Source organism: Salmo salar, chromosome 02 (assembly GCF_965601325.2).
Source record: "Salmo salar chromosome 02, fSalSal1, whole genome shotgun sequence".
NCBI classification, from domain to species: Eukaryota; Metazoa; Chordata; class Actinopteri; order Salmoniformes; family Salmonidae; genus Salmo; species Salmo salar.
Genome location: NC_138292.1, coordinates 64,719,392 through 64,744,744, shown reverse-complemented (window position 1 = coordinate 64,744,744; position 25,353 = coordinate 64,719,392). Strand labels below are relative to the sequence as shown.

The window sequence follows — 25,353 nt, the reverse complement described above, 5'->3', positions numbered from 1 at the left end:
CATGTCTGGTGGTACCTCTGACACAGGGGTCCTCCCTCACACCCTCTACCCTGTCAGAGGCCCCTGAGAGATCAACTATTAAACATGGACAGGGCTTGGATTTGGACCATTACCAAAATATCAATAGTGGTCAAGTTACAGAATCCACCAAACCCAATTTAGATGAATGTGTGCTGCAAAGTGGAACCGTTCCCAAAATGTTCAGCCAATCACAGAAACCTAATTTACATCCTGTCCAATCGGCTTTACGATTGGTGAAGAGCAACGACAGCAATCACAAAGGAGTCAAAGGACTAAGGCCAGTTCATCTAGAACCCACCCAAACAGGTCCACCTCCACCACCTGACCATGAGAGGCCCAACATAAACCCACCAGAATATTCCTCAGAAGAATGGACTGTGCACTGGCTCCTGTCCATGGAGCGCAACCAGCAGCACAAAACATCACAGGTTGGCCCAGATTCAACAGAGGTCGCTGAACAACCATCCCAACCCCAGAGCCAGGGTATAGACTGCTACATACCAGGAGAGATGGATATCTCACCATCACATGAATTGGATCACCCTCTTTCAAGCATGACATTTGTTGATGAAGAGGCAGAGCAATTACATGATGACATCACCACACCTCCTGGAGTGTATTTGTCAATGGGTGAGTAATGAGAAAAAGTTTCAATGAAGGCCATGCACATGATAGTGTAAACAAAATCGGATTTGTTGGTTATAATTTCTCTTTATTCAGACTTAACATATTACTCTGAAAGTCAGGATGAGAGAGATGGCAGAAAAGAGAGAGAGAGAGAGAGAGAGAGAGAGAGAGAGAGAGAGAGAGAGAGAGAGAGAGAGAGAGAGAGAGAGAGAAAGAGGAGGGGGTCAGAGAAGGCACTGGAGGGAATTTGAGACATGGCTCCTTATCAGAAGAGTAACAGACATGCAAAAACTGTGTGATAAAACCAAGTTTGGGGGAACAGTGGGGTAAAGTGAGTGACACATGACACAACACAAAAAGTCTGCACACCATGTAGACTAGAGAGAACAAACAAACTCAGACAACATGAACACAAAAGACAGCAGTGCGAGAACCTAAGAGCTAACAACAAAACGCCATATATGTGAGTATGGTACTATTTGATCATTGGATGCAAATGCTTCTCCTTTCAATTTTGTGGTGTGCTGTGACTGATTCAATGCATTTCAAAATATGGAATGTTGTAGTTAGGCCCAGGGTTGGGGAGTAACTGATTACATGTAAACTGTAACTGTAATCAGTTACATTACCAGCAAAAATATTGTAATGAAATTACAGATACTTTTGAAAAAAACATGATTACTTCTTGGATTACTTTTAAATTCAGAAAGGATGTTTGTGGAAAAAAATACATTATGACACCTTTCAGCATTTAAAAAAGGCGCAAGTTTAGGTTTGTTCCACCTGAGAGAGTCTGACCACAAGTCAGAGACCACTATGATGACACACCAAATGTGTTTGATGGATCCTTTTCTCTTCTTCTAATGCCTCTTAAGGGGAAAGGAGGCTAATCCAAAAGTAATTAAAAGTAATCAGATTACGCTTTGGGTAATCCAACAGTTACTTTACTGATTACAATTTTGGACAGGTAACTAGTAACGGATTACATTTAGAAAGTAACCTACCCAACCCTGGTTAGGGCTCCAGTGAATTATACAATACCAATGAAATTGTGTTTGGTTGTTGCTTTTTAGTTTACACACAACAATTTTATATATTTTTTTATCATTCATGTATACAGACTTGCTATTAAGCATTTCATGAGAATTGTCTCTCATGACTTTAAATTACCAAAATGCAAATGAAAGAAATTATGAAACATGAGACATGACTAATCTCGATAAATAGGCTACATGGGTCAATATATTTTTCATGCAGATTTTGTATAGATTTTTGTCAATTACAATTTGGTCTAATCAAATACTGATTGGTTGTGCAAAAATGACAAAAAATACTCAGGTGATGGCAAAAAGGTTCCCTAGGGGCAAAGTTCTGTTTGAGCATGCGTTCTGCATCACCTCTCTCTCATCTTGTCGCCTTGGTAACGGAAAGGGGGGCTCTTGACTAGAGAGAGAGAGAGAGAGAGAGAGAGAGGGGGAAGAGAGGGACGGAGGGAAAGAGGTACTCAGACAAATCACATGACCCGTTTCCTACATCTTTGCTTCCCTATGTTGGACATCCATCGTTTATTCTTGAGCATTGGGTTGAAAGACTAGTCGAAATTTCACTAGCGCGGAACAAAACTATTTGGGAAATTGAATACAGGAATCGGTAAGTCGCGCAACAATCAACATCACAGCAGACGAATGCGGACAGCTAGCATACCTAACGTTAGCTAGCTAACTTAGCATCATTTATCCAGCATGGATGGAGCCGGAACAATGGGTTGGTTAAACAGGTTTTGGGATGTAGGTAATCAGCTGCTATCGTGTATCTTGTGAGGTTAAACATGATCGGGGTTATTGTTCAGGATATTTATGATCAAGCTAGCGAAATGTGGATTGATCTGGCTAGCCTTCAGTCAGACCGTAGAAACGACGTTAAAACGTAAAATAACCACCCTCAGCTTGCGGGAGCACAGTGGGAAATATGGCCTTAATTGTCGCCATCAGAAATCACACAAAGATACGTGGATGCTCTAACATCATCATTGTAGTCTATCTTTGATGGGATGACAGACCACACATTCAGCCAGAGAATTTAGATTTAAATTTGAGATATGATTTATGACAAAAAAAGAGAGGTAAAACCAGGTGAAATAACATAGGGGGAGCTTAGTAGAGAGCCCAAATATGTATTTTTGCATTATTTTGTGCAGATCTAGCTATTATTTGTGATACCACTTCAAATTTTGAGCAGGCTTAGCATAATCTGTCAGAAGCCTATTTGATGTTGTGTATGCCTGTTTGATGTGTAGACTATTTGTGTGTGTGTGTGTGTGTGTGTGTGTGTGTGTGTGTGTGTGTGTGTGTGTGTGTGTGTGTGAGCAAGAGAGAGACAGCAAGCGACAGAATATGGTTATTCATTGATGCTCTAAATTCAGCTGACAGACTCTGCTTTTCTGACCTGTGATCTACAGTACCAGTCAAAAGTTTGAACACACCTACTCATTCCAGGGTTTTTCTTAATTTTTTTAACTATTTTCTACATTGTAGAATAATAGTGAAGACATCAAAACTATGAAATAACACATATGGAATCATGTAGTAACAAAAAAAGTGTTAAACAATAGATTATATATTTGAGATTCATCAAAGTAACCACCCTTTGACTTGATGAAAGCTTTGCACACTTTTGGCATTCTCTCAACCAGCTTCATGAGTTAGTCACCTGGAATACATTTCAATTAACAGGTGTGCCTTGTTAAAAGTTAATTTGTGGAATTTATTTCCTTAATGCGTTTAAGCCAATCAGTTGTGTTGTGACAAGGTAGGGTAGTATACAGAAGATAGTAGAGGTCGACCGATTAATCGGCATGGCCGATTAATTAGGGACGATTTCAAGTTTTCATAACAATCAATAATCTGCATTTTTGGACGCCGATTACATTGCACTCCACGAGGAGACTGCGTGGCAGGCTGACCACCTGTTACACGAGTGCAGCAAGGAGCCAAGGTAAGTTGCTAGCTAGCATTAAACTTATCTTATAAAAAACAATCAATCTTAACATAATCACTAGTTTACTACACATGGTTGATGATATTACTAGTTTAACTAGCTTGTCCTGCGTTGCAAATAATCAATGCAGTGCCTGTTAATTTATCATCGAATCACAGCCTACTTCGCTAAACGGGTGATGATTTAACAAGCGCATTCGCAAAAAAAGCACTGTCGTTGCACCATTGTACCCAACCATAGCTCGTAAGCATTGTACCCAACCAGGCTCGTAAGCATTCATTCAAACAGCACTGCGTTTGCCCGCAGCTCTTTGCAATGCTTGAAGCACAGCGCTGTTTATGACTTCAAGCCTATCAACTCCCGAGATTAGGCTGGCAATACTATAGTGCCTATAAGAACATAAAATAGTCAAAGGTATATGAAATACAAATGATATAGAGAGAAATAGTCCTATAATTTCTATAATAGCTACAACCTAAAACTTCTTAACTGGGAATATTGAAGACTCATGTTAAAAGGAACCACCAGCTTTCATATGTTCTCATGTTCTGAGCAGGGAACTTAAACGTTATCTTTTTTACATGGCACATATTGCACTTTCTTCTCCAACACTGTTTTTGCATTATTTTGTTTAATTATTTATTTGAAAACAAATGTATTTTTATTTATGTATTAAGTTAAAATAAAAGTGTTCATTCAGTATTGTTGTAATTGTCATTATTACAAATATATAGATAAAAATTGGCTGATTAATCGGTATCGTCTTTTTTGGTCCTCCAATAATCGGTATCGGTGTTGAAAAATCATAATCGGTCGACCTCTAGAAGATAGCCCTATTTGGTAGAAGACCAAGTCCATGTTATAGCAATAACAGCTCAAGTAAGCAAAGAGAAATGACAGTTCATCATTACTTTAAAACATGGTCAGTCAATCCGGAAAATCTCAAGAACTTTTAAAGTTTCTTCAAGTGCAGTCGCAAAAACCATCAAGCGCTATGATTAAACTGGCTCTCATGAGGACCTTCATGGTTGAATTGCTGCAAAGAAATAACTACTAAAGGACACCAATAAGAAGAAAAGACTTGCTTAGGCCAACAAACAAGAGCAATGAACATTAGACTGATGGAAATCTGTCCTTTAGTCTGATGAGTCCAAATTTGAGACTTTTTGTTCCAACTGCTGTGTCTTTGTGAGACGCAGAGTAGGTGAACGGATGATCTCCGCATGTGTGGTTCCCACCGTGAAGCATGGAGGAGGAGGTGTGATGGTGTGGGGGTGCTTTGCTGGTGACACTGTCTGTGATTTGTTTAGAATTAAAGGCACACTTAACCAGCATGGCTACCACAGCATTCTGCAGCAATACGCCATCCCATCTGGTTTGTGCTTAGTGGGACTATCATTGTTTTTTTAAAGGTCAATGACCCAACACAACTCCAGGCTGTTTAAGTGCTATTTGACCAAGAAGGAGAGTGATGGAATGTTGCATCAGATGACCTGGCCTCCACAATCATCAACCTCAACCCAATTGAGATGGTTTGGGATGAGTTGGACCGCAGAGTGAAGGAAAAGCAGCCAACAAGTGCTCAGCATATGTGGGAACTCCTTCAAGACTGTTGGAAAAGCATTCCAGGTGAATCTGGTTGAGAGAATGCCAAAAGTGTGCAAAGCTGTCATCAAGGAAAAGGGTGGCTACTTTGAAGAATATAAAATATATTTTAATTTGTTGAACACTTTTTTGGTTACTACATGATTCCATATGTGTTATTTCATAGTTTTGATGTCTTCACAATTTTTCTACAATGTAGAAAATAGTAAAAAAAATAAAGAAAAACCCTTGAATGAGTAGGTGTGTCCAAGCTTTTGACTGGTATTGTATGTCAAGGCTTATGGATGATTTCATACTCATGCACAGAAGCAGCTACATTTGTATGCCCTGGAGTGTCCTAGGCTCAAATTGCGCATGCATAGCCATATGTGTGTTTTCATCACCATCTGTTGTACAGTAGTGCACTATTTACTGTGGTAAACCAGTCTGCTACAGGTATCATTCTCTTTACAGTGCCTTCAGAAATTTGCCATACCTGTTGATTTATTCTACATTTTGTTGTGTTACAGTCTAAATTCCATATGGATTAAATATTTAAAAAATCTCAGTCATCTACACACAATACCCCCATATTGACAAAGTAAAAATATGTCTTTCAAAATGTTTGCAAATGTATTGAAAATTAAATAAATATCTAATTTACGTAAGTATTCACACCCCTGAGTGTTAGAATCACCTTTGGGAGCGATTACGGCTGTGAGTCTTTCTGGGTAAGTCTCTAAGAGCTTTGCACACCTGGATTTCACAATATTGCCCTAGAGGTCGACCGATTAATCGGCACGGCCAATTAATTAGGGCATATCTCAAGTTTTCATAACAATCGGTAATCGGCATTTTTGGATGCCGATTATGGCCAATTACATTGCAGTCCACGAGGAAACTGTTACGTGAGTGAAGCAAGGAGCCAAGGTAAGTTGCTAGCTAGCATTAAACTTAACTTATAAAAAACAATCAATCTTCACATAATCACTAGTTAACTACACATGGTTGATGATATTACTAGGCTAACTAGCTTGTCCTGCGTTGCATATAATCAATGGGGTGGCTTTTAATTTATCATCGAATCACAGCCTACTTCGCCAAACGGGTGATGATTTAACAAGCGCATTCGCAAATAAAGCACTGTCGTTGCACCAATGTACCTAACCATAAACATCAATGCCTTTCTTAAAATCAATACACAGAAGTATATTTTTTTAAACCTGCATATTTAGTTAAAAGAAATTTATGTTAGCAGGCAATATTAACTAGGGAAATTGTGTCATTTCTCTTGCGTTCAGTGCAAGCAAAGTCAGGGTATATGCAACAGTTTGGGCTGCCTGGCTCGTTGCGAACTAATTTGCCAGAATTTGACATAATTATGACATAACATTGAAGGTTGTGCAATGTAACAGCAATATTTAGACTTAGGGTTGTCACCCGTTCGATAAAATACGGAACGGTTCCGTATTTCACTGAAATAATAAACGTTTTGTTTTCGAAATGATAGTTTCCGGATTTGACCAAATTATGACCAAAGGCTCATATTTCTGTGTTTATTATATTATAATTAAGTCTATGATTTGATATTTGAAAGCGCAGTCTGACTGAGCGGTGGTAGGCAGCAGCAGGCTTGTAAGCATTCATTCAAACTACTGCGTTTGCCAGCAGCTCTTCGCAATGCTTGAAGCACAGCGCTGTTTATGACTTCAAGCCTATCAACTCCTGAGATTAGGCTGGCAATACTATAGTGCCTATAAGAACATCCAATAGTCAAAAGTATATGAAATACATATGGTATAGAGAGAAATAGTCGACACATCATAATTCCTATAACAACTACAACCTAAAACTTCTTAACTGGGAATATTGAAGACCTGGGAATATTAAACGTTAGCTTTTCACATGGCACATATTGCACTTTTACTTTCTTCTCCAACACTGTGTTTTTGCATTATTTAAACCAAATTGAGCATGTTTCATTATTGATTTGAGACTAAATAGATTTTATTTATGTATTTTAAGTAAAAATAAAAGTGTTCATTGTTCATTCAGTATTGTTGTAATTGTCATTATTACAAAGATATATATAAAAATCAGCCGATAAATCAGTATCAGCTTTTTTTGGTCCTCCAATAAACAGTATCGGTATCGGCGTTGAAAAATCATAATCGGTTGACCTCTAATTTGCACATTTATACAAAAAAAATAATCTTCAAGCCATTTTCAAGTCTTGCCATAGATTTTCAAGCCGCTTTAAGTCAAAACTGTCACTCAGGAACATTTACTGTCGTCTTGGTCAGCAAGTCCAGTGTATATTTGTGTTTGAGGTTATTGTCCTGCTGAAAGGTGAAGTTGTCTCCCAGTGTTTGTTGGAAAGCAGACTGAACCTGGTTTTTCTCTAGGATTTTGCCTGTGCTTAGCTCTATTCCATTTCTTTATATGGATAAACCAGAGTAGTGGGACAAAGGTACGGGACGGTAGGCAGGCAGGCAGAAAGGTCAAAACCGGGAAAACTAGGAAATAGGCACTATGGACAGGACAGGAGCAAGGGGAAAAACAGGAGACAAAGGGCTGTGAGACGTGTTAACTCTGGACACATGAAAGGTAGGATGTATACGAAGGGTCCGGGGCAACAGAAGACGAACAGCAGAGGGGCTAATGATTTTGGAGATGGGAAACGGGCCGATAAACCGGGGGAAGAGTTTGCAGGATTCCACCCGGAGGAGCAGATCCCAGGTGGACAGCCATACCTTCTGCCCGAGATGATACCGGGGAGCCGGGGTCCGGTGGCGATCCGCTTGTCGTCGATACCTGGAGGTGGTCTTGAGGATGGCCGACTGGCCTCTCCAAACATCTGGGCAGAAGGTATGCCGACCTCTTTCGGCTGGGAACGATGCACCTCCCGGACCCGTTTCCCTATTCTCCAGCTGTGTGCCGTTGCCAGGCACGAGGTGGGAAGGATGGTCTCAGGCTCCGGGGTAATAGCCGTGGGGCTATAACGGCGAGACAATGCATCCGGCTTGACATTCTTGGATCCTGGCCGATATGAGAGGGAGAAGTTGAACCGTGTGAACAGCAGGGCCCATTTAGCTTGCCTGGAGTTGAGGCATTTGGCGGTGCGGAGATAATCCAGATTTTTGTGGTCGGTCCATACGATGAACGGGTGTTCCGCTCCTTCCAGCCAGTGCTTCCATTCCTCCAATGCTATCTTCACTGTGAGAAGCTCACGATTTCCCACATAGTTTTTCACCGTGGCGTTGAGGCGATGGGAGAAGAAGGCGCAGGGATGTAGCTTCAGGTCCAGGGCAGAAAACTAGGAAACAGGCACTATAGACAGGACAGGAGCAAGGGTAAAAACACTGGTAGGTCTGAATGAACAAAACAAACTGGCAACAGACAAATAGAGAACTTAGGTATAAATACACAGAGGATAATGGGGAAGATGGGCGACACCTGGAGGGGGTTGGAGACAATCACAAAGACAGATGAAACAGATCAGGATGTGACAGATGACAAGCATACCGATAACATGATGCAGCCACCATCATGCTTAAAAATATGAAGAGTGGTACTCAGTGATGTGTTGTGTTGGATTTGCCCCTAACATAACGCTTTGTATTCAGGAGATAAAGTTAATTTCTTCCTTCTTTTCACTCTCATTTAGGTTAGTATTTTGGAGTAACTACAATGTTGTTGGTCCATCCTCAGTTTTCTCATATCACAGCCATTAAACTCTGTAACTGTTTTAAAGTCACCATTGGCCTCATGGTGAAATCCCTGAGAGGTTTCCTTCCTTTCCGGCAACTGAGTTAGAACGAAGATATAGATGTACTATTGTAAAGTGGTTGTTCCACTGGATATCTTAAGGTGAATGCACCAATTTGTAAGTCGCTCTGGATAAGAGCGTCTGCTAAATGACGTAAATGTAAATGTAGAACGAATGCCTGTATCTTTGTTGTGCCTGGGTGTATTAATTCACCATCACTGCCTGACTGAGGCACCTTACAGATAATTGTATGTGTAGAGTACAGAGATGAGGTAGTCATTCAAAATGAATGTTAAACACTATTATTGCAGAGTGAGTCCATGCAACTTATTATATGACTAGTTAAGTATATTTTTACTACAGAACTTATTTAAGCTTTCCGTAACAAAGGGGTTGATTACTTATTGACTCAAGACATTTCAGCTTTTAATTTTTAATAAATGTATAAACATGTATAAAAACATAATTCCACTTTGACATAATGGGATATTATGTGTAGGCCAGTGACACAACATCTCAATTGAATCCCTTTAAAATTCAGGCTGTAACACAACGATATGTGGAAAGTCAAGGGGTATGAATCATTTCTGAAGGTACTGTACAGTATATAGCCCAATGAAATAGGCCTAATTAAAGCATATTTTACCCTCCAGACATGTCAGAGTCCATTGTTCCCCCTGAAGTGAGACCCAAACCTGCTGTCCCTGCCAAGCCCCCTCATGTGGCAGTACCATCCCCCACAGCACCCCATGGGCCATCAGGGATAGGGGGCGGGGTCGGGGTTGATCGAGTTCCAGGGTTGGGACACTCTGGCGGTGGATCCACGTTGCTGGGATACATTGGGATTGACACCATCATCGAGCAGATGAGGAAGAAGACCATGAAGGCTGGTTTCGACTTCAATATTATGATAGTGGGTAAGTAAGGAAGGACAACCTCTTCTGTTTGTGTCTGGTATGATTGATATATTTAGTGTCTTTCTGAAGAGTGCGTGAACCCATGGTGTGCTAGCAAACACAGAGACGTGAAACATGAAATGAAGTCGTGCCTCTCCCTTGTTCTGTCTCTGTCGGTTCCTCCTTGTTCGGGCGGCGGTCGGCGTCACCGGTCTTCTAGCCATCGTCCCATTACCTCACTGCTGAAGGGGGGACCGGTACGTTTGCAGTGGTCGGCTGAGGCGGACAGGGCTTTTGGACACCTGAGGGCTCTGTTTACCTCGGCTCCCGTGCTGGCCCATCCGGATCCCTCTTTGGCGTTCATAGTGGAAGTGGACGCGTCCGAGGCTGGGATAGGAGCCGTGCTCTCTCAGCGCTCGGGTACGCCACCCTGTGCCTTCTTCTCGAGGAAGCTCAGCCTGGCGGAGCGAAACTATGACGTGGGGGACCGGGAGCTGTTGGCTGTCGTCAAGGCTTTGAAGGCGTGGAGACATTGGCTTGAGGGGCTTAAACACCCTTTTCTCATCTGGACTGACCACCGCAATCTGGAGTACATCCGGGCGGCGAGGAGACTGAACCCTCGCCAGGCAAGGTGGGCCATGTTTTTTTACCCGTTTTGTTTTCAACCTTTCTGACAGACCAGGCTCCCAGAACGCTAAGGCAGACACACTGTCCCGGCTGTATGACACAGAGGAGCGGCCCATGGATCCCACCCCCATACTCCCGGCCTCTTGCCTGGTGGCGCCGGTAGTGTGGGAGCTGGACGCGGACATTGAGCAGGTGCTACGTGCAGAGCCCACTCCCCTCCAGTGTCCCGCTGGGCGTCTGTACATTCTGTCTGCTGTCCGTGACCGGCTGATCTATTGGGCCCACACGTCACCCTCCTCTGGTCATCCGGACATCGGTCGGACGGTGCGCTGTCTGAGTGGGAAGTACTGGTGGCCCACCTTGGCTCAGGACGTGAGGGTTTATGTTTCCTCCTGCTCGGTGTGCGCCCAGTGTAAGGCTACAACCCTTACCCGTTCCACAACGGCCGTGGTCGCACCTGTCGGTGGATTTCCTTACTGATCTTTCTCCCACACAGGGTAACACCACGATCCTGGTCGTTGTGGACCGTTTTTCTCCCTACGGCCCTACAGACTACGGAGGCCTTGTTTACACACGTCTTCCGGCACTACGGGGTGCCTGAGGACATAGTGTCTGTTCGGGGTCCGCAGTTCACTTCGAGGGTCTGGAGGGCGTTCATGGAACGTCTGGGGGTCTCGATCAGCCTTACCTCGGGTTTTCTGAGGTCTTATTGCCAGGACCGTCAGGGGGAGTGGGCGGCGTTCGTGCCCTGGGCAGAGATGGCCCAGAACTCGCTCCGCCACTCCTCCACTTCTCCCCCTTCCAGTGCGTACTGGGGTATCAGCCGGTTCTGGCTCCTTGGCATCAGAGTCAGACCGAGGCTCCTGCGGTGGACGACTGGTTCCGGCGCGCGGAGGAGTCATGGGACGTCACTCATGTTCACCTTCAGCGCGCCGTGCTGCGCCAGAAAGCCAGCGCAGACCGTCACCGCAGTGAGGCCCTGGTGTTTGCACCAGGGGACCGGGTCTGGCTCTCGACCCGAAACCTGCCCCTCCGCCTGCACTGCCGGAAGCTGGGTCCGCGGTTTGTGGGGCCATTTAAAGTCCTGAGGAGACTGAACGAGGTGAGTTACAGGTTACAGCTTCCCCCTGATTACCGTATTAACCCCTCGTTCCATGTGTCTCTCCTCAGGCCGGTGGTGGCTGGCCTGCTCCAGGAGTCTGAGGTGCGGGAGGTTCCTCTGCCCCCTCTGGACATCGAGGGGGCCCCGGCGTACTCCGTTCGATCCATACTGGATTCGAGGCGTCGGGCGAGGGGCCTTCAGTATCTCGTGGACTGGGAGGGGTACGGTCTGGAGGAGAGATGCTGGGTTCCGGTGGAGGATGTGTTGGACCCTTCAATGCTGCGGGAGTTCCACCGTCTCCGTCCGGATCACCCTGCACCTCGCCCTCCGGGTCGTCCCCGGGGCCGCGTCAAGGGGGGGTACTGTCCTTCCTCTCCTTGTTCGGGCGGCGGTCGGCGTCACCGGTCTTCTAGCCATTGTCGATCCACTTTTCATTTTCCAATTGTTTTGTCTTGTTTTCCTACACACCTGGTTTTCATTTCCCTCATTAATTGTTGTGTATTTAACCCTCTGTTCCCCCCCATGTCTTTGTGTGGAATTGTTTGTTGTAAGTGCTTGTGCACATGTTTACTGGTGCGCGTCGGGTTTTGTACCCATGTTGGTTATTTCTTTATGCCATTGGTTTTGCAATTAAACTGCTCCGGCTATTACCTAGTTCTGCTCTCCTGCGTCTGACTTCCCTGCCACCAGTTACGCACCCCTTACAGTCTCTCTTCCTCAACAACATCATGCCTCAAACCATGCTCTCCCTCCACTCTCTCTCTCTCTCTCTCTCTCTCTCTCTCTCTCTCTCTCCAGGTCACAGCGGGCTGGGGAAGTCAACGCTGGTAAACACGCTGTTCAAGTCCCAGGTCAGCAGGTGGAGCTCAGGATGGGGCGGCGAGCATAAGATCCCCAAGACAGTGGAGATCAAGGCTGTGTCCCACGGTGAGAGAGACATTTCCTCTAAGCTCTGTGTGTGTGTGTGTGTGTGTGAGCAAGAGAGAGGGATAGAGTGTGTGTGCATGCGTGCGTGGGAGTGTTTGTGTGTGAGTATGTGTGTATCTTCTACTCTTGATATGTGATTAGAGCTGTCATTTGCTTGGTTTGGTTGTTTGGTTAGCTTTCAGAGGCCAATTCATGTTATAATGTTGTAGTGATGGCATTTATAACCGTACACTAGGTTGTGTTGACTGCAGGGGCTGCAGTGTTGCACTGCCATGCGCAGAGCCGCGGGCATAGAAAGACTTGACAGAATATGCCCTGAGGTGTCTTAGACTGGCACAGCTGGCACATGCAGCCCACCTGGCATCCCAGACAGACACAGACACAGAGGCAGAGCAGAGCTTCTGTCTTTTTCTGTCTGGCCAAAACCACTGTACTGCTAGCTTTAGTTCAAAGAAAAATCCCCTTCTACGAGACAAGGAAAAAGCATACATATCATTTATTGACTGCTTGCTTGCATGTTTAACTTTTTGTCACCTGATTTTGGCAAAAGTACTTACAGTATGAATGTTGTATTGAATGTGGTAATTGAATGTTGCAGTGATCGAGGAGGGCGGAGTGAAGATGAAGTTGACAGTAATCGACACACCAGGTTTTGGTGATCAGATCAACAATGAAAACTGGTGAGTATGTGGGAAGAATGTTCATTATTGTGCACTTACACAGTCTATTTTTTGTTTGGGGTCACTACATTTTTCAATTAGTTAAGCACAATGACATGCGTAGGATTTAGATTCAACCGTGCATATGATTCAGATAGAAATAGAACTGCCAAACTATAATAGATTTTTACATACTGTACATTCATTCTCCTTATCCTGACCGTACCCACCACTGCTATAACGGTTTTGTGTGTATTTATACTGTATATTCCTAACACCCACCTTGTTCCATCCATCTGCAGCTGGGATCCCATCTCCAAGTACATCAACGAGCAGTATGAGAAGTTCCTGAAGGAAGAGGTCAATATTGCTCGAAAGAAACGAATCCCTGACACCAGAGTTCACTGCTGCCTCTACTTTATCTCCCCAACGGGACACTCGTGAGTTAAAAATACATCATGTGATTCAGGAATAGAAATGTCCTAATTTAGAACATACTCAAATGTATGCACGAGTTACAGCCACTTCCTAGTATCTCTCGTTGACATCTGATTGGCGTTCACGTGCGCACGCATGCATGGAAGCTCACGCACACACACAGACTCTCTCACAGTTCTCTATCTCATTTCTAATGAGTTTATTTCCAGCTGTACTGACATTTAATTTGAGATCTAAACACATTCTTGAGCTACATCACAACACAACCAGGCAACATGGTTCGCTCCAACAGATGAAGCCAACTCATCTGAACTGTGAAATTGCCCTTTACATAAACAGTTAGTCTTCTGTGTGCCATGTTCTTTTTCTTGCGTTGATCATTGCGACTAACGGGATGTTTTCTGTTAACGGGATGTTTTCTGTGCTGTCACCTACACCCAAGGACCTCAATCAGGGACAGAACTGTTGCTCAATGAGCCTGTATCTGTCCTAAAGTCAGGAGACAGACATAGAACTGTTCTGAAAAGACTGGGTTTCGGGTTGAAATTGGGAAGCTTTTGAAAAGATTTGTTCACTGGTTGTAGAATCACGAATGCATGCCAGCCCTGCTGTAGGATTGCTAATTGTTTCTATCCCAGCTGACAAAGTAATGTCTCTCTTTGTCTCTCTCTCTCTCAGTCTTCGACAGCTGGACATTGAGTTTATGAAGCACCTAAGTCGTGTGGTGAACATCATCCCCGTCATCGCCAAGTCTGACACCATGACCCCTGACGAGAAGAATGAGTTCAAACATAGGGTGAGGGATAAGAGCCCTTGACCCTTGACCTTGATTAACCCTAATACATGGCTGTTGACTTCTATGGCATGAAGGAAAAAGGAAACAGCACACTGCTCTTGATAGTATCACTGATATTTAATAAGCTTACGTATCGGCCTCACGGCCTTCGTCAGAGCCTTGACCTTGATTAACCCTAATACATGGCTGTTGACTTCTATGGCATCAAAGGAGACAACAGCCATGTATCAGGGAGAGACCTTTATGGATGATATTGTTTATGCGTAACTACAGTCTAGATCAGGGGTCTTCAACCAGGGACCCCAGCCAAGGCAAACCAGCAACCCAGGGACCCCCATCATAGCAAAAAAAGTTGTGTCATCAGGTGAATAATAATGGCAAAAGAAGTAATCAATGTTTTAAAATGAATAGATTTGGCTGATAGTTTTTCATTATTTTGACATCCCCACATTATAATTGGAAGAGTGTAAAACAGGGGTCCCCAATCGTGAGCTACCAGTAGCTCACAGCCCACCAATGAGTAGCTCGCCAAACAATTCTGAAAGTACGTGCAATTTTCAGGTGTTCCACCGCAAACTGTTATAAACAAATCTCACAATTATCAGACATCGCAAGCTCTCTCAGCTACTATCTAATCAACATGGACATTATCCCACCCCTGGTTAGCCACTATTGGGTTAAAAAGCCAAACCTGACACAATATCTGCCAATTAATTTCCAGCAATATTGCCCGTCTGTCTATGTGGTGTGCACGTTTGTTTATCACTGGGTTTTGACAGTTATTGTGATAACCTTCTTGTTGGTTGACAGAAATACCTATCCCAAAACCTTCTCAATAAATGTTAACTGCAAAGTAGGCTTACCTGGCAGAAGTACTGTATATCATGAGTAAGTACAGTACCAGTCAAAAGTTTGGACACACCTACTCATTCCAGGGTTTCACTTTATTTGTACTATTTTCTACATTGTAGAATAATAGTGAAGACATCAAAACTATTAAATAACACATATGGAATCATGTAATAACCAAAAAAGTGTTAAACAATATATTTTATATTTGAGAATCTTCAAAGTAGCCACCCTTTACCTTGACCACAGCTTTGCACATGCTTGGCATTCTTTCAACCAGCTTCACCTGGAATGCTTTTCCAACAGTCTTGAAGGAGTTCCCACATATGCTGAGCACTTGTTGGCTGCTTTTCCTTCACTCTGCGATACAACTCATCCCAAACCATCTCAATTGGGTTGAGGTTGGGTGATTGTGGAGGCCAGGTCATCTGATTTAGCACTCCATCACTCTCCTTCTTGGTCAAATAGCCCTTACACAGCCTGGAGGTGTGTTGGGTATTTGTCCTGTTGAAAAACAAATCATAGTCCCACTAAGCGCAAACCAGATGGGATGGCATATTGCTGCAGAATGCTGTGGTAGCCATGCTGGTTAAGTGTGCCTTGAATTCTTAACAAATCACAGACCGTGTCACCAGCAAAGCACCCCCACACCATCACACCTCCTCCTCAATGCTTCATGGTGGGAACCACACATGCAGAGATCATCCGTTCACCTACTCTGCGTCTCACAAAGACACGGCGGTTGGAACCCAAAATCTCAAATGTGGATTCCTCAGACCAAAGGATAGATTTCCACTGGTCTAATGTCCATTGCTTGTGTTTCTTGGCCCACGCATTCTCCTCTGAACAGTTGATGTTGGGATGTGTCTGTTACTTGAACTCTGTGAGGTGCAATCTGAGGTGCAGTTAGTTGCTGATTTCTGAGGCTGGTAACTCTAATGAACTTATCCTCTGCAGCAGAGGTAACTCTTGGTCTTCTTTTCATGTGGTGGCCCTCATGAGAGCCAGTTTAATCATAGCGCTTGATGGTTTTTGCGACTGCACTTGAAGAAACTTTCAAAGTTCTTGAAATTTTCCGGATTGACTGACCTTCATGTCTTAAATGGGGCGGCAGGTAGCCTAGTGGTTAGAGCGTTGGGTCAGTAACTGAAAGGTTGCTGGACCGAATCCCAGCGCTGACAAGGTAAAAATCTGTCGTTCTGCCCCTGAACAAGGCAGTTAACCCACTGTTCCCTGGTAGGCCGTCATTGTAAATAAGAATTTGTTCTTAACTGACTTGCCTAGTTAAATAAAGGTTAAATATAAAACAAAGTAATGATGGACTGTTGTCTCTCTTTGCTTATTTGACCTGTTCTTGCCATAATATGGACTTTTATTTTACTAAATAGGGCTATCTTCTGTATACCAATCTGACCTTGTCACAACACAACTGATTGGCTCAAACGCATTAAGAAGGAAAGAAATTCCACAAATTAACTTTTAACAAGGCCCACCTGTTAATTGAAATGTATTCCAGGTGACTACCTCATGAAGCTGGTTGAGAGAATGCCAAGAGTGTGCAAAGCTTTCATCAAGTCAAAGGGTGGTTACTTTGAAGAATCTCAAATATAAAATATATATATTTTTTGTTACTACATGATTCCATATGTGTTATTTCATAGTTCTGATGTCTTCACTATTATTCTACAATGTAGAAAATAGTAAAAAATAAACAAAAACCCTGGAATGAGTAGCTGTGTCTAAACTTTTGACTTCTACTGTATATTGACAGAAAACATAGTGCACTACTTTCTTTTGTACACTAAGGACCTCGGTAAGAGTTGCAGGGGAGAAGAGTAGATTGTGCCTATTTGAAAGCTAGAAAGAAATGAGTAGCTCGCGACTTTTCATTTTTTTTTATGCTAGAAAAGGTTGGAGACCCCTGGTGTAAAATCTAACATAGCCTATTAGCTAAAAATGTAACTCCAAACACATTTTTTGATAATAGTAGCTGTTTAGCTGGTTAAACAAAGGTTTGCCATGTGTTGCCAAAATGTATGTCCATGTCAAGAAAGCTTACGAACAGCCAGCGGCACTTGCTGCAACTGATACTTGCGGGTGCTTTTTCAAAGCCTATGTAAGATATTCCAGTGAGTGTAATTAGCTCCAATGAGTGTAATTAGCTCAATATTAGGAGTTGAGAAATCATGTTGACAAAGAAGATATATTCCTCTTTTCTACTGTAGATATGTAATTTAAAAAATATATATTCTGTTTAGCTAACGATATTCATAAAAACATTGGAATAAAACATATTTTTTTCCACTTTTTTATATACAGTGGGATATGAAACTATTTATACCCTTGTTAAAGATTAGCAAAAATTAGAAAGTAATACTTTTTTTCTCAAAAAGGTAGTGGTCGAAATTATTGACACCCCTGTTTTCAATACTTTTTAATACCTCACCTTGCGAGGATAATGGCACTGAGCCTTTTTCTAAAATGTTTTATAAGTTGGAGAACACATTGGAAGGGATCTTAGACCATTCCTCTATATAGAATCCTCCCGAATCCTTGATTTCCTCTGTCTGCGCTTATGGACTGCCCTCTTCAATTCGAACCACAGGTTTTGAATGGGTTTCAAGTCCGGAGACTGAGGTTGCCATTGCAAGATTATGATTTTGTGGCAAATTAACCATTTCTTTGTGGATTTTGATGTTTTTGGCAAAAATGTCCTGGTACTGGGTAAAGTTAATAATGCTGTTGAACTTAACAAGGGCCCCAGGACCAGTGGAAGCAAAATAGCCCCATAACATCAAAGATCTACCACCATATTTTACAGTAGGTATGGGGTTCTTTTCTGCTTATGCATTCTTTTTTAGACACCAAACCCACCACTGGTGTGCGTGGCCAAAGAGCACTATTTTCATGTCATCTGACCAAAGCACCGGCTCCAACCCAAGTACCAATGCCGGTGAGTAAACTCCAGGCGTTTAGATTTGTTGGATGACATGAAAATAGAGCTCTTTGGAGCTCTTTGGTATCTATATTTTCGCAGACCCCCAGCAGTACTAGGGGCCGCGGACCCCAGGTTGAATATCCCTGGTCTAGATAGAAGTCATGGTAGAACTTGTTATGGATAACCAAGTCATGAGGGAACACATTATTGTAGTGCACATTAGGATATGTAACCTCTGCCTCCTCTTCGTCCCTTAGGTGAGGAAGGAGCTGGAGACGTATGGGATTGAGTACTACCCGCAGAATGAGTTTGATGATGACATGGAGGATAAGAATGAAAATGACAAGATTAGGGTAAGGGCCTCTGTTCCAATTTTTGATATCCACGACCTTACATCATACTGTAAAGGACTCAATCACTTCAATTGAATAATACTCTTCCTCTCAAGTGGAATAATGTGAACACGAGATAAATCTGTACCTCTCCCTCTTTTTCTCCCATGCCTCAATAGTATGAGCATGCAAAATAGCAATTGCCAAAATGATTAGGCAATTCAAATATTTAAATTAATTTCATATGAATATCAGACTATTTCTCTTATTCTATCTTTCCGGTTCTTTGTCATTTTAACTCTCTTTCTGACACCCCTCAGAATAATAATAACTCCTAACTCTGTCTATTGCACGGGATTCGTACATTTCTTATGTTTTCCTCGTCCAATTGAACCCTGTTTAAACGAGTCCGTTCACAGGAGGCCATGCCCTTTGCAGTGGTGGGCAGCGACAAGGAGTTCCAAGTGAACGGCAAACGGGTTCTGGGGAGGAAGACAGCCTGGGGTGTGGTAGAAGGTAGGTTTATTTATAACCTCAATATAATTAATTAGGTCCTATATTAATGCCAAGCGTATTATGTTGACCTTTCTCCTCAGAGAGGCAGAAGGAATGGATTTATGGAGGTTGTTATACTGTAGTTGGGCCCAGGCTCAGACATGTGAAGCAAATGTGATTTAGATTTTTTTTATGCCAAATGGGTTCTTTCTTGTATTTTGTTGCAGTTGAAAATCCCAATCACTGCGAATTTGCTCTGCTACGAGATTTCCTCATCAGGTAAAGCAATCAATCGTACATTGATCTATCTTTTACTAATGCTTTATAGCTTTCCTATTCTTACAATACAATTACAGATGAGTCTCTTATGGCTTTGAAGTTGACTTTAGTGACCAAATCCAACTGTATGTAGTTATCAGCTAATGCCCGCCCTTTCTCCACTCTCCCTCCCAGGTCTCACCTCCAGGACCTGAAGGAGGTCACCCACAACATCCACTATGAAACCTACCGCGCCAGGAGACTCAACGACAACGGAGGTCTGCACCCCATCTCGGCCAACAACACTCAAGAGAGCAACCTTTAAATGTAGGACTAGGGATTAAGGAAAGAGAGAGCTAAACAGAGAGATCAAAAGATATTGATAGACAAGTCTATGTTGTGATATGAGCATCACTGCATGCTTTGGAGAACATTATAGATGTGGAATTCATTGTCACTCAAAATATCATGTTAGGAGAGCTTTCATTCCAAAACACGTCCTACGTCTCCCTTTCCTCCGCCCATCGTCCTAATCCACACACACTCACATCCCAGTTACACCTGGGATTAACCTTTGATCCTGCAATCCAAAACAAGGCCAACCCCAATGTTTCCCCTATATGCATTTAGCATCGGCGCAATAAATAGTGGCCGCCACTGCAAATTTATTTAGTTATTTTTGTTATAATGTAGATGTGTAGATGTATGCCCCAGGAAGAACCCATCTGCCGCCCCCTGCAGGAAGACCCAAGGAAGACCCCATCCGCCACCCCCAGCTAAATCTGCAACCCAAAGCATTTTGGGATTGAAGGGAATGAATCAAATGAAGTACTTCAAATTCGAGGGAATTCCCTTTATTCATAAAAAATGGATTTCCTATTTCCGCTCACCTTGTGCTCTACTCATCCTTGCCCTGTAAGTATACCGTATGTTATGTAGCCGCCACTATAAGAATTGATTTTGTGCTGAAATACTTTATGAAGGGGCTTGTAAATGAGCACCTCAACTTCCACGGAAGCATTGTGACGTAAATATAAATTGACAAAGGGCTTTATTTATTTACAATATAGCTATTTTGTCACTTTAGCTTTACATTGCACAAAATATAGAAATCAAAGTCTGAAATGTTCTTTGCCATTCACAACTTTTGTGGGCTTTTTTGAAAGCTCTGATGTCAAAGTGACGTGCCAATTCCCTTTAATGCTGGCTTTCCTTCTCTCTGCCACACGAGGGCAGTGCTTCCCTGCGCATACTCACCCTGTGACAGGAAATAGTTTACTCATAGACTTAGATAGATGTCTCTTTTTAGTCCTGTATCTATCTCTATAGTTTACTTCCCTCCCTCCTATTCACTCCCTCCACTTCATCTTGTGACCCATGCCCAGTGCATGTTTACAAGAAGTCCTCCATTACCAGAGTAATCATTCCAAATATAACCAATCAGTTATGACATGGTAATGTTTACCAAGGTTTCTTATGGAAATCACCCTTCGATAGAGCACAGGTATTCCAGAAGTGGCCTACAAGCAATTAAGTTTCACTATATTTATCAAACAATTCACTTTTGATCTAAACTGTATCCTAAAAGGGGTTTCCCTGCCAAATGTTTATACAATCATACAGCGTGTGTGTGTTTGTATGTGTGTGTGAGTGAGAAGTGACTCAATTTGGTGTCTAACATTTGGAAATGTGTAGTCGTATATCATTAGTGTGGTATTAGTGAAGACGTTTTTCAAGGAACAATTTAAATAATACAAAAAAACAATTCTCACTCTTGTTTCTATACAATGTTTTTATGTGTGCATGTCAGGAAACATCTCTCCTAGTCCTTCTGTCATTTTCATTTAAGGATATCCCCAGCTCACATATCAATGCACAGTAATTTCAATACATTAACCATTTTTGAACATGGTGTGTACATCAACCAACTGCTAATAACAATGCATCACCAAAACTCCAGTAACTCAAATCATTCCACATCTCTTAAAAACAGCAGTGAAAACTTTTGGCTGTGAATGTTTCATTTAAAACCCATTTTTCTTAAAAGTTGTTCTGATATGCTGAGATGTCATTTCAGTATTGCATTCATTATTTATATATTCATGTATTATTTATAGTAATTTATTGTTTATTTAATAAAAATACTTTTGCCATCTCTTGAGTAGTGTATTGACTCATTTTCTTATCCATTCTTTATTATCTCTGTATTGCCTCTACTTGACAATAGTTCACATTTGGAAATACAGTACATGTGTTATTTACTTAGTAGAGAGGGAAGGGTGCTCCCTACTGGTTCTCCTGTTTCAATATCAATGTATGAATCACAAATGGGTACATTTCCCCCTCCCAGGAACTATGGAGACAATTATGCTTGTAAATTAATCAGTGGTGTAGAGTACTGAAATAAAACTACTTAAAAGTACTTCTTAAGTAGTTTTTTGGGGGTTTATATTTTTTACAACTTTTACTTTATTCCTAAAGAAAATAATGTACTTTTTACTCCATACAGTGCATTCGGAAAGTATTCAGACCCCTTTACTTTTTTCAAATTTTGTTACGAATACAGCCTTATTCTAAAATGTATTATATTTGTTTTTTTCCCCTCAAATGTACACACAATACCCCATAATGACAAAGGAAAACAGGTTTTCAGATTTTTTTTCAAAAGTATTAAAAATACAAACTGAAATATTACATTTACATAGGTTTTCAGACCCTATACTCGGTACTTTGTTGAGGACCTTTGGCAGTGATTACAGCCTTGAGTCTTGGGTAGCACACTACAAGCTTGACACACCTGTATTTGGTGTGTTTCTCCCATTCTCTGCAGATCAAGCTATGTCAGGTCGGACTGGGAGCGTCGCCGCACAGCTATTTTCAGGTCTCCAGAGATGTTAGATCGGGTTCAAGTCCGGGCTCTGGATGGGCCACTCAAGGCTTGTCCAGAAGCTACTGCTGCGTGGTCTTGGCTGTGTGCTTAGGGTCGATGTCCTGTTGGAAGGTGAACCTTCGACCCAGTCTGAGGTCCTGAGTGCTCTGGAGCAGGTTTTCATCGAGGATCTCTGTACTTTGCTCCGTTCATCTTTCCCTCGATCCTGACTCTCCCAGTCTCTGCCGCTGAAAAACATCCCCACAGCATGATGCTGCCACTGTAACAGCTGTCGTAGAGGGGACCATGATGCAGCGTGGCACGTGTTCATGATCTTTTATTTGAATCTAACAAACACTCGAACAAAAATAACAAAGGTAAAACGAAAGTGCACAGTTCTGTCAGGTACAGAGAACTAAACAGAAAACAACTACCCACAAACACAGGTGGAAAAAACCCCTACTTAAGTATGATCTCCAATTAGAGACAACGAGGACCAGTTGCCTCTAATTGGAGATCATCCCAAAAAACAACAACATAGAAATAGAAAACTAGAACCTAAACATAGAAATACAAAACATAGAAAAACACACCCTGTCACACCCTGACCACTCTACCATAGAAAATATCAGCTTACCATGGTCAGGACGTGACAGCCACCACCATGCTTCACCGTAGGGATGGTGCCAGGTTTCCTCCAGACGTAACGCTTGGTATTCAGGCCAAAGGGTTCAATCTTGGTTTCATCAGACCAGAGAATCTTGCTTCTCATTGTCTGAGAGTCCTTTAGATGTCTTTTGGCAAACTCCATATGAGCTGTCATGTGCCTTTTACTGAGGAGTGACTTCTATCTGGCCACTCTACCATAAAGGCCTGATTGGTGGAGTGCTGCAGAGATGTTTGTCCTTCTAGCAGGTTCTCCCATCTCCACCAAGGCCCTTCTCCCCCGATTTGCTCAGTTTGGCCGGGCAGCCAGCTCTAGAAAGAGCCTTGGTGGTTTCAAACTTCTTCCATTTAAGAATTATGTAGGTAACTGTGTTCTTGGCGACCTTCAATGCTGCAGAAGTATTTTGGTACCCTTCCCCAGCTCTGTGCCTCGACACAATCCTGTCTCGTATTCCTTCGACCTCATGGCTTGGTTTTTGCTCTGAAATGCACTGTCAACTGTGGGACCTCATATGGACAGATGTGTGCCTTTCCAAATCATGTCCAATCAATTGAATTTACCACAGGTGGACTCCAATCAAGTTGAAGAAAAATCTCAATGGAAACAGGATGCACCTGAGCTCAATTTCGAGTCTCATAGCAAAGGGTCTGAATACATGTAAATAAGATATTTCTGTTTCTTATTTTTAACACATTTGCAAACATTTCGTAAAACCTGTTTTCACATTGTCATTATGGGGTATTGCGTGTAGATTGATGAGGATTTACAAAAAAATACATTTTAGAATAAGGCTGTAGCATAACAGCCTTACGGCTGAACACACGACTGAACAGTAGTCCAGGTGCGACAAAGCTAGGTTCTGTAGGACCTGCCTTGTTGATAGTGCTGTTAAGAAGGCAGCAATGCGCTTTATTATGGACAGACTTCTCCCCATCTTAGCTACTGTTGTATCAATATGTTTTACAATCCAAAGTTTACAATCCAGGGTTACTCCAAGCAGTTTAGTCACCCCAACTTGCTCAACTTGCTGAATTTCCACATTATAAGATTTAGTTGAGGTTTCTAGTTTAGTGAATGATTTGTCCCAAATACAATGTTTTTAGTTTTTGAAATATTTAGGACTAACCTATTCCTTGCCACCCATTCTGAAACTAACTGCAACTCTTTGTTCAGTGTTGCAGTGTTGAGTTATCTGCATACATAGACACATTGACTTTACTCAAAGCCAGTGGCACGTCGTTTGTAAAAATTGAAAAAAGTAAAGGGGCCTAGACAGCTGCCCTGGGGAATTCCTGGATTATGTTGGGGAGGCTTCCATTAACAGGTTCTGTTAGACAGGTAACTCTTTCTCCACAATATAGCAGGGTGTCACGTCCTGACCATAGTAAGTTGTTATTTTCTATGGTAGAGTAGGTCAGGGCGTGACAGGGGGTGTTTGTCCGTTTTTGTATTTCTATGTTGGTTTTTGTTTGGCATGACCTCCAATTAGAGGCAGCCGGTTGTCGTTGTCTCTAATTGGAGGTCATATTTAAGTTGATGTTTGTCCCATTTGTGTTTTGTGGGTGATTATATTTTGTGAGTGTGTTTGTTCCTCCTGCGTCACGGTTTGTTGTTTTGTCCTTAAGTTTATTTTGATATTGCATTAAGTTTCACGGTCTAATAAATATGTGGAACGAAACAGACGCTGCATTTTGGTCCGTTCATTTAAACAGCCGTGACAGAATCACCCACCAACAAAGGACCAAGCAGCGTGGAATGGAGCAGCGGGACAAATGGACTTGGGAGGAGATATTAGACGGGAAACGACCCTGGAAGCAGGCTGGGGAGTATCGCCGTCCGAAGGAGGAGATCGAAGGCAGCAAGAGCGGAGCGGCGATACTATGAGGCGCTATATCCACCAAGAGGCAAGGACGAGAGGCAGCACAAAAAAATGTTTGGGGGGGGCACACGCGCAGATTGGCTAAGGCGGTTTTAAGACCTGAGCCAACTCCCCGTGCTTACCGTGGGGAGCGAGTGACCGAGCAAGCACCGTGTAATGCGGTGATGCCACTGTGTCGCCAGTGCGCACTCACAACCCGGTGTGCTCGGTGCAAGCTCCTCACCGTTGCTGTGCTAGAGTTGGCCGTCAGCCAGGAAGAAGTGCGCCGGCTCAGTGTATCTGGTCTCCAGTGCGTGTCTTCGGTCCAGGTTATCCTGCGCCTGCTCTACGCACAGTACCCCCTTTCACCAGCACAGCCCAGTTCGTCCTGTGCCGGCGCTCCGCCCTTGCTTGGCTCAAATAACCATCCAGCCAGGACGGGGTGTGCCAGCTCTAAGCTCCAGACCTCCGGTGCGCCTCCGGAGCCCAGTACGTCCTATGCCTCCTCCTCGCACTCGCCCTGAGGTGCGTGTTACTAGTCTGGCGCCCCCTATGCAAGCTCCACACATCAGGCCTCCAGTGCGCCTGCCCAGTCCGGGGTGTCCTGTTCCTGCTACCCGCACTCGCCCTGAGGTGCGTGTTAC

The 25,353-nt window shown here is 43.0% G+C and overlaps 1 protein-coding gene across 2 annotated transcripts; it reads left to right on the top strand.

Annotated features, from left to right (window-relative positions):
• Nucleotides 1–973: 973 nt before the first annotated feature.
• On the top strand, nucleotides 974–21,476 carry LOC106589417 (neuronal-specific septin-3). Of its 2 annotated transcripts, none has more exons than XM_045707514.2 (10): nucleotides 974–1,111; nucleotides 9,652–9,915; nucleotides 12,422–12,550; nucleotides 13,149–13,230; nucleotides 13,512–13,649; nucleotides 14,326–14,443; nucleotides 18,488–18,583; nucleotides 18,982–19,078; nucleotides 19,285–19,336; nucleotides 19,511–21,476. In XM_045707514.2, the coding sequence occupies exons 2-10, from the start codon at nucleotides 9,654–9,656 to the stop codon at nucleotides 19,638–19,640; spliced, it is 1,104 nt and encodes a 367-aa protein (XP_045563470.1). In that variant the 5' UTR covers nucleotides 974–1,111; nucleotides 9,652–9,653; the 3' UTR covers nucleotides 19,641–21,476. The 2 variants fall into 2 exon arrangements, with proteins under 2 accessions (XP_045563470.1, XP_045563464.1); XM_045707508.2 differs by lacking the exon at nucleotides 974–1,111 and adding an exon at nucleotides 2,122–2,298.
• Nucleotides 21,477–25,353: the final 3,877 nt, after the last annotated feature.